Here is a 9,920-nt window from a genome sequence, read left to right as displayed (position 1 = left end):
GAAAGGAAAGGAAAGGAAAGGAAAGAGAAAAGGAAAGGAAAGGAAAGGAAAGGAAAGGAAAGGAAAGGAAAGGAAAGGAAAGGAAAGGAAAGGGAAAGGAAAAGGAAAGGAAAGGAAAGGAAGGAAAGGAAAGGAAAGGAAAGGAAAGGAAGGAAAGGAAAGGAAGAAAGAGAAGAGAGAGAAGAAAAAAGAGGCTAAGCTTAACTATGTTTTTTTCCCAAGAAGAGGTAGAGGGGAAAATTACACAAAATGAATAAGCTTATAATACGCTGGCCAAGTAGATCCACAGAGAAATCAATCTGTACTCAGAAGATCACTGATTACCACCACACCACTATATCTCAACTTACTGATCATGAAAAGCAGAGGTTTCTTGAGAAATGAAAAATTATTCCAAGGGTTTCTCCAGAGCGAAAAGACTGGGAAAAACTGCTCTAGAGAGATTAACTAGGCAGGCTCTGGACTTGAAGACACCAGACATATCCTCAGGCATGATACTGTAGGACTCTCCCCTGGGAAAGCTGGCAGAAAAACCCTACATTAGAGAGTCCTTGCATCATCATTCTCCTTTAAGATCCTCCAGTCTACCAGCCTAACCTAGTCAGAAAGAACACCTGATCAGCATTTTTGTCTCTTATTTAAATATTAATAGAAAACAAATGACAGTTTCAACATGACAAAGCTCAAGACAAAAGGAGCTCTGAAGATAATGCAGAGGGCAAAAAAAAATAACAACTTTGATGGTATTTATACCTTTTATAAACGTTTTTAGAAAATCCTGACAAGACAAGGACTAATAAGACAGCAAGGTAAGTTCTCTTGAAAAATGAAAATATAATGACCAGATTTAAAAATCAATTGAAAAGACAGAAGATAAAACAAATCTGCTCGAAAGAAGAACAAAAAGGTACAGAGATGGAAACTAGCAGAAATTTAAAAAGTATTAGCTCAATTCAAGAGGTCCCATATAGCAGGGTTCCAAAAAGATTTAAAAAAAAGATAACAGAAAGGAGAAATGATAGAAAAAATTTCCCAGAAACAAAGACTACCAAGAGTTGAAAGTGACTGTCTCTAGGAGGCAGGAAGTAGGAGTGGAGAGAGATGTGTCAGGAAAACATTTTATTTCATTATAAGTTCAGTGTTATTTTTCTTTTTAAAGATCTGTTAAGTAATCTCTACACCCAACACGGGGCTTGAACTCACAACCCTGAAATCAAGAGTCGCACCCTCTACCAGCTAAACTAGCCAGGTGCCCCCAGTGCTCTTTGATATTTTTAATTACATACATGTACTTTAATAAAAACAAAATTTAAATTTAAGAATACAGTACTAAGACAAACATGCTATTTTTTTCTTCAAGTAGTTTGGAAATGGAAGTAGCTGACTTTCTCAACTTCCTTCCCTTCTACTGCTTCCTTCCCTTTTATTGCTAAGTTATCTATCATTTTAACCCACCCTTACCACCTTCCCATCCTCAGAGAAAGAAGTGTCCTTAGTTGTTTCTGAGATTTCCAGACTCTACCATGTTTTGGATCCCACTGCCTCTCACATTTTCCATGACCTTGCTCCATCTACGACTTCCATTTTCTCTTACACTTGCAGTCTCATTCTCCTAATAAATCCCCTCCCCACACCTATGAAACATGCTTACGTTTTTCCTATCCTATAAATAAATGAACCTTAGCTCAACTTTGCATCCTGTTTTGTCACTTTCCTTCCTTTCAGTGATATAAGAGTAACCTGCAGTTCTTAGGAGTAATTTATAATCCTTACCTCTACTTTCTCACCCACCACTTTAATCCAACTTGTGTACCCCGGAAACTACTCTCTCTCAGAGATCATCAACTGATGGAAATACCAAATTCAAAAGCCTATTCTCCAAGGTCAGCCTACTTGCTCTCTTGGCAGAATCTGAAAATCTTTATCATCCCCTCCTTGAAATCCAATCTTTCTTTTGGCTTTCTCAACACTATTCCACCATTTCTCCTCCTTCCACACAATCAGGCTTCTTCACTGGCTTTTCTTTCTACCCTTAAAATGCTTGTTTTCTCCCAGAGTTCTATCCTCAGCATTCTCCCCATCATCTTATCCATTCTAATCATTTCACATATTGCCCACATGTAAATGCCTAGCCTGAAGTACATGTTAAATGAATGTTTACTGAAATCAATGAGTCCCAATTTCTTGCCCCCAATTCAAACTGGACCCCTGAGTTCTAAAACTGTATTTTCCAGTCTAGGGAATTACCTGGATTTCCTGAGAGTACAAACTAAACAGGTCTAAAACACTGTTCATTTTCTTTTCCCATATTTGCATTCCCTACTGTGTTGCTTATCACAATTGGTATCATCAACCAAACCTATTACTCTCAACTGCCCCTTTCTCAATCTCTATGTCCAACAGGTTACCAAATCAAAGTCTCTTCACTCTCTTTTTTCCTTGCCATTCCCACTGCCACTGCACCTAAATCCACGTGTTCTATGCCTTAGTGAGTTATTATCCTACAGTTTCTCTCATCTCAAATTTGTGCTCTACTCATTGTAAGTAATTATAAACTCTGGGTTGCCTGTGTGGCTCAGTTGGTTGAGCATCTGACTTTTGATATCGGTTCAGGTCATGATTTCAGGGTTGTGGGATCAAGCCCCACAGGGGGCTCCACACTGAGCATGGAGCCTGCTTAAGATTCTGTCTCTCTCGGGGCACCTGGGTGGCTCAGTTGGTTAAGCACCTGACTTTGGCTCAGGTCACAACCTCGCAGTTCGTAAGTTTGAGCCCTGCGTTGGGCTCTGTGTTGATAGCTGAGGGCCTGGAGCCTGCTTCGGATTCTGTGTCTCCTTCTCTCTCTGCCCCTTCCCAGTTCATGCTCTGTCTCTCTCTCTCTCTCTCAAAAATAAGAAAACATTAAAAAAAAATTTTTTTTTAAGATTCCTTCTCTCCCACTCTACCCCTCTCCCTTGCTCACAATCTAAAAAAATAAAAATAAATTATAAGTAATTATAGACTCTACACATTCTAAGAAGGTAAATACTACCACTACTAACAAATTAACCTTGAATGTCTAAACCCTTGGATGATGAGGAATGTAAAGATGATATGAAAACAGCTAATACTAAGAGATTTCTATACCCATGCAGAGATTATAAGCATTTTATCCTTCTAATAATCCTCTACTGCAAACACTATTATCTAGTATACCCTTTTTAAAGGTGAAGTGAATTTACTTAAAATTAAACAAGTTGTAATGCCAACATTTGAATCCTGGAAATCTGCCTCCAGAGCTTTTAACCATGGAATACATTCTAATTCATATATTCTCTTCAAGGCTTTTCTGAAAACTTACCTTTCTACTTTGTTTTCTACTGTTCCCTCTTTTCTCCTACATCCAATACTCTACACTTTAAGACTATAAGTCTGAATATCCTATATATATTTTCACACCTTTATGATCCAAATATAAAGTTCTGTTTTTCCCCTTCCAAGCCAAATCAAAAGCCATCTCCTCTGGCTGAACTTCTATACCCATTCCCTACAGAACTACTCACTTCTCTATGAGCCCAGAGCACTCATCATATTATATGCTTTTGTACATGTCTTACATAGCTGGTTTGTGAGTCTCTGGAGTTCCCTGTGTCTTCTACATCTTTGTACTGCAGTTACTAAGAGTAGTTCAATCACAGCTTACAGAACTGAATTAAATATAAATTCTGCTAACCAAGATACTGAACTAATAGTAAGACTCCACTTTGCCTCATCTCCAACTGTAAAATACAGACATAAAAACCAAAAGGATTCCCCTGATGAAGCTAGCATCAATCTCCCAAATGTTAGAGAAACACTGAGTTCTTAAAGCTGTGTACTTCACAAAGTACTAGAAAGCAGAAGTCTAAGATGCCACAAATATGAAGTCCTGGTAACCTACCTCCAGATTATTAGTCCAGAGAAGCCCACTTCTTGTTTCTGCTCTTGCCAGTCTCCTACCCTAATAAACAACCAAATTCATACATAACATAATACATATCAAGTAAGGGAAAAATTAGCAAAAACACAACTTGCTATCTACATACCAGCCACACTGCAAAAGTACATACTGCAAAAATACATACTGTAGTAACACTCTTTTCTGTAATGAGTTTTCAAACTATTTTTCTTTGGTGCTTCTAGTGACTGCTTTTCAAATACAGAGTAAAATCAAAATCAGAGGATGGGGGGCTTTCAAAGTCTGCATTATCAAGGACCCCAAGTAATTCTGATACAGACAAACCACAGACCATACTTGAGCTACAGTTCTGGAGGTTCAAAGGCAATGTTCTCTCCAATTTGAAATTTCATACAACCACGAAAACTAAGCCTACACTGGCAATTTATGTTAAATCCACTAAAACTAGAAGCAAAACTAATATGATATACAATAGCTAACTTTCATACTGAGGTACTATGCTGAGGATTTTTCAATTTCCTTTCATTTAATCTTTACCACCATATGAAGCAGATATGCTGATCATCACCTATTTTACAGATAAGAAAGTTAAGGATTAGGGGCACCTGGCTGGCTCAGTTGGTGGAGCATATGACTCTTGACCTCAGGGTTTTGAGTCTGAGCATTGGGTGTAGAGGTCACTTTAAAAAATTACAAAATCTGGGGCGCCTGGGTGGCTCAGTCAGTTAAGCATCCAACTTTGGCTCAGGTCACGATCTCACAGTTCATAGGTTCGAGCCCCACATCGGGCTCTGTGCTGACAGCTCAGAGCCTGGAGCCTGCTTCGGATTCTGTGTCTCCCTCGCTCTCTGCCCCTCCCCCTGCTCATGCTGTCTCTCAAAAATAAATAAATGTTAAAAATAACAATAAAAAAATATTTTTTTAAAAAGTAAGTTAAATGTTACAAAGTTATTCACTTCCCCATATCACATGCCTTCTAAGTGGTGGAATACAAATATTTAACCTAGACTGTCTATTCAAAGTCTATGCTCCAAATATGCCACCTCTCCATTTGTAATACACTCATCATTTTCTCAAGACAAAAGGAGTAGGGGGCGCCTGGGTGGCTCAGTTGGTTAAGCATCCAACTTCGGCTCAGGTCATGATCTCACAGTTCATGGGTCTGAGCCACACACTGGGCTCTGTGCTGACAACTCAGAGCCTGCAGCCTGCCTTGCACACTCTCTCTCAAAGATAAATAAACATTAAAAAAAATTTTTTAAAAAGACAAAAGGAGAGAAAGCACAAAAACAAACCTCACCTCCTTCCTCATTTTGTCTACAGTTAACACTGTTGCCTGGTTACCTTCTCTGAGATCAGTTCCTAATGGCAAGCCACTGTGCCATGGAGATGGCAGGCCCTGAAGGTGAGAAGTTTAAAATATGTCAGGGATAGGTGCTTGGTTTACCTTAATAGTAGTCACGAGAAAAAATTCTGGGTTAGCCAGTTATTACATCTAACCCTGGCAAAGTAGAGACTCCCCTCCAAAGATTCTAAGACCTTCAACTCAGAGGCTTTCAGATATTGGATCCCTAAACAAAGATTAAAGCATCCAGTTCATCTGATAGACACCTTGAAGTTGGCGGCCGTATCTAGATGATCCTTGGAATTTGAGTCATATGAGGTTTACGAACTACAGACCATTCCCTTCTACCAGTAAGGACTTCTACATTTCACTAAGGCTGCAAACTGGTGATAATTTCCCTTTAATCAAAGAGTCCCAGGGATCAAAAAGATTCTTTTTCCCCTCTTCTCTCTTTCCAGATTTAGTCTGAGAAAAATAGCAAATTATCTAGTTTGTGCTATTAAGACTTGAAATATAAAATTTCTGAAAGTCCTATCTGCATGAAAGTTCACTAGAGTGAAATGAGACATTTCAAGGAAAGAAGCTATCAGACATTCACTTCAGTAAAACTTAATGACCCACACTATTCCTTTCACACATAGTTGAACATACCATACTAGAAGAAAATGTTTTTTTTATTTTCTGGGAAGTTTTTTGGTGGGGGGACAGGGGAAGCTTTTGAGAAAGGTTACTTTTATAGCATGACTAGAATGACAGCCTAAGACAAGGGAGCTTTGGGAAACATGAAGAGTGGGCACATGAGACCAAGATCCGAGAAAATAAATCCTAAACAAAGAAGAAAAGACCACCTTCTTCCACTCTTTGCCAATACTTAACTGGGCTCTCCTCAGGTTTCTGCTCTGCTTTAAGGGTCACATAGTTGAGAGGGCAGCCAGATTCTGTTATGAGATTGCAGTCACCACCCCCTTCTTCCCTTCCACTTGCCACACTATACCAGCTCCAGAAGGTTGAAGGTAAATTGAAGTAATTACGTTCACCAGATACCTCTAAGAGTTGCTTCAAAAACACATGTGATTTTAGTATGTTATATATATCCCAGATCCTGTCTTATACATCATGAACCTACCTCCTTGATATAATGTGAAAGACACGGTTTTGGAGTACCATCCAGCAAAATTCAAGTGTCTTGTTACTTGCTACTTAATCTCTCTAAAACCTACTGTGAAAGTTAAAATGAGATCTTGTAGGTAAATTACCAACCATACAGTAGGAGCTCAGTAAAGTGATAACTATATTTTGAGGGGAAGGAGGATTCTAGTACCTTTAACAATCGAAGTTTAAAAAAAACACAACAATGCATTTTCAAACGGGTTTAAAACCATATTCTCATTCTAATTAGAAAACACTATTGATCATTTTTTAGGCCAATCTCTCCCAAAAATGTATCCACTATCTAAAATCTTTGATAAAATAAACAGTAAGAGTCATCCTACTCCCTGCATTTCTGAATGAACTCTTGAAGCCACTTAATCTGTTTTATTTGGTTGAGAAGTACTTCTGTACTAAATTTCCCAAAATTCACAGCAATTCTGCATGAAAGATTCTAAAGAAATTCCCCCAGACAAGGGAAAAACAAAGGTATATATCATCAGTATAACTGCATAAGCCAAAAACCATCCATTTGTTTTTTACACTAGATTCTAACAGAAAGACAACTGAATGACAAATTTTCTTTCCACTTTCATAATTTGAATCTTTTAAGTTACTCTTTATGAATGACTCCAGTGAAACCCAACAGTCCCATTCAGGACCTTTTCCAAAAAAGCTTCCAAGTACACAGAAAAACAACAGGGTTTTTTTTGTTTTGTTTTTTGTTTGGGGGGGGGGGGGGAGTTGTCCCTAAAATAATAAGAGAAAAACGTTGATCTTTTTTTTAAATAAATGGCTTTACATCTAAATAAAATCAGTATATCAGAAATACACCCGAACTCTAAGACAAAGCTTATAGAGTTTTCTTGCTACCCACGTATCAGGTCTAAGGAAATACTAACACGTTGCCAGTCTCACGTCTCTTCAGGGATCCAAATCTGCTATGCTAATGAATTCAGTCTTTACAATCTGAAACTGTTTTACAAAAGAAATACTTAGCAGCAGACATGTGCTATAGTAACATTAACCAGGTCACTAAAACAAAGCGTCAAACCACTCCTAGCCTCACCCCCAAGAAAGGGTTAGCAGTAACCAACGGGCGGCCAGAATCCCAGGTTTATCATTAACACGTATCAGCCCAAGCAGAAGGTTAGCAGCTGCACCTGCACTATCAGAGACCCGCGCAAGGTCGGCAGAGCAATGAATGAGACAAACAGGGAGCGGTGGAGAGGGCGCGGGGCTTGCCCGGGGAAGGCGGCACCGCACCACCCCGGCCCCGCCCCCCGCCCCGCCCCCCGCCCGCCCGGGCTACGCTGTAGCGCCGCAATCCCCGCACGAAAGCGGCGCGCGCCCAGAACCCCTTCCTACTCCTTTCCCCTAGCCGCTCGGCTCCCAGCACGTACCTGCTTTGCAAACCGGGGCGCTTGGGCTCCTCCTCTCTGGGGAGCTACGGCTTTGCTCCGGGGACCTTCTCCGGTGCCGGACGCGGGCTGGGGGTGGGGCCGTGCTCACCTCGCCAGTCCACAGGTGGGTGGGCGAGGAGCTAGGAGACGAAACAGTGCCCAGCAGCGGCGGCGGGGGCTGCGGCCGTGGGGGGCTCCCGCGAGCCCCGGGCGCGGCGCCGCGCGTGGGGCTGGTTCCTCGCGTGGACGTCGCGGACGCGCCCGTCTGCGTAGCTACTGTGGGGCTGGTGCGCGCGGCCGCACTCCCGCCGCCGCGCGTGGGGCTAGTGCTGCGCGAGGCGGTGCGCGGGCCCCCGCCGCCGACGCCGCCTGAGGGGCCTGAGGCGCCACCACAGCAGCCGCCGTTGTTGCCGCCGCCGCCGCCGTTGCTCCGCGTGGGGCTGCCATGTTGCTGCTGCTGCTTCAGCTGGAACGGAACCGTCGCCCTCATGGGTTGCAGGCGGCTCCCGGCTCCCCCAGCCGTGGCGACCGCACCGCCCCCGAGGGAGCCGGCCGGCGTGGGGGACCCATTGCGCCTCACCCGCTGGGACATGGCCCCCCCTCCCCGGTGACTGGGCGAGACGGGGGGAGGTTTGTTGTTGTTGGGATGCAGGGGTTGGATTCTCGAGGCCGGAGGGAAGGTCCCCGCGACGGGCGGCGAGGCCGGAATCCGTGGAGCAGGGGGCGCCCGGGCCGCGGCCGGCAGCAACGAGGTGGTGCAGCAGCCGCCGCCGCCGCCGCTCCTCCTCATCAACAATAGTGTCTCCTCCGCTGCCCCCGCCCCCCGCTAACGCCCATTGGTGTAGCGTCAGCCGCGCTCGAGCCGCTCCACCGCGTCCATTGGCTGCGAGCAGCTCGGGTCCCGGGCCCCCAGGGCCTTAGAGAGCCGGGGTTTGCAAGAAGACTGTCTGCTCTTTAAAGAGGAAGAGACCCCGCCCCCCGGGGGGAGGGGGAGCGGAGGAAACAGTCGGTGTGTATGTGTAGTGTACGCGCGCGCGCGAGCGTGTGTCTATGTGCGTGTGTGTGTGTGTGTACACGTGAGCGTACGCGAGCCTGGCCACGCGCGTCTTTCCCTTCCCACTGGGGAGAGCCCTAGGGACTCAAACTCTGGAGTATTGCCGAAGGGAACGTCCCGAACGAGAACGGTCACCAAGGAGGTCTGAAGTCTTTTCCCCCATAGCTCATTTCCTTACCTCAGTCTTAACGTGCAGAGGATGTGTAAGTGCGTCTTTTTGTTCTGTCCAAAGTCAATGTTTGGACAGAGCTCAAAGGAGAAATTTGGTGTATTGGCATTTTACATCTCGTCTCCTTTTTTAAAAACCTCTACAAAAAGCCAAATCTCAGATTAAAATTGCTAGTTAGAATGTGGTTTTAGATTGTCTCTATGAAGTCCAGTAACCAAATGCTATTGCTACCCTCCTGTATCTCAAATAATAAAGAATTTACTTTAATCAGCTACTTCAGTTTCTTGATACCTTGGAAAAATGTGTGCTACTTACAAGTTTCTAAAGTGCCATAGTTTACAAAGGGCTTTATTTGATCCTCACATCGTTATTTGAGACAGAACTGGACCAGACATTAGTATTTTTGTCTAACGGGGGAAACACGTCTTTGTAGCATGGGCAAGCATTTAGGAAGACAGGCAGTAACACTGGCCTGAAATAACGCTTGGAGAGCCTCATCAAGACAAAAAAAAAAAGACTTATTACACCACATATTCACTTCTCAGGCTATAAACTGCCGGTACGTGATCACTTCCTACTACTTTATTAGATGTACATTCTAGACAGACTTCGTCTTGTTAAAATGTGAGAGTGGAGGGCACAATATGATTCACTCTGGACCTGAAATTCTACTGGGACCCTGTGCACTTGGAGGAAAGCTTTGAAGACCTGGAGACGAGATTCAGATCCCTGACCCAACACTTACTCTGTGACCTTAGATAGATCACTACCCAGTTTCCTTATCTGAAAAATACAGAACCATGCCCTTCATACAATTGTGATTTTTAATCAAGGGTTAAAATGAAAATATGGTGTGTAAGATC

General features: G+C 43.2%; 1 protein-coding gene across 1 annotated transcript in view; it reads right to left on the bottom strand.

Annotated features, from left to right (window-relative positions):
• FAM117B (family with sequence similarity 117 member B) overlaps positions 1-8,665 on the bottom strand; it is a 94,830-nt gene extending 86,165 nt beyond the window's left edge. The window contains exon 1 of the mRNA XM_086719301.1: positions 7,835-8,665. Within this exon, the coding sequence (XP_086575427.1) occupies positions 7,835-8,624 (790 nt within the window). The 5' untranslated portion in view covers positions 8,625-8,665. The remainder of the gene's footprint in view (positions 1-7,834) is intronic.
• Positions 8,666-9,920: the final 1,255 nt, after the last annotated feature.

Source organism: Puma concolor, chromosome C1 (assembly GCF_028749965.1).
Source record: "Puma concolor isolate L17-30 chromosome C1, mPumCon1.1.hap2, whole genome shotgun sequence".
NCBI lineage: Eukaryota > Metazoa > Chordata > Mammalia > Carnivora > Felidae > Puma > Puma concolor.
The sequence above is the reverse complement of the archived record's forward strand: the minus strand, read 5'-3'. Positions and strand labels throughout refer to the sequence as shown.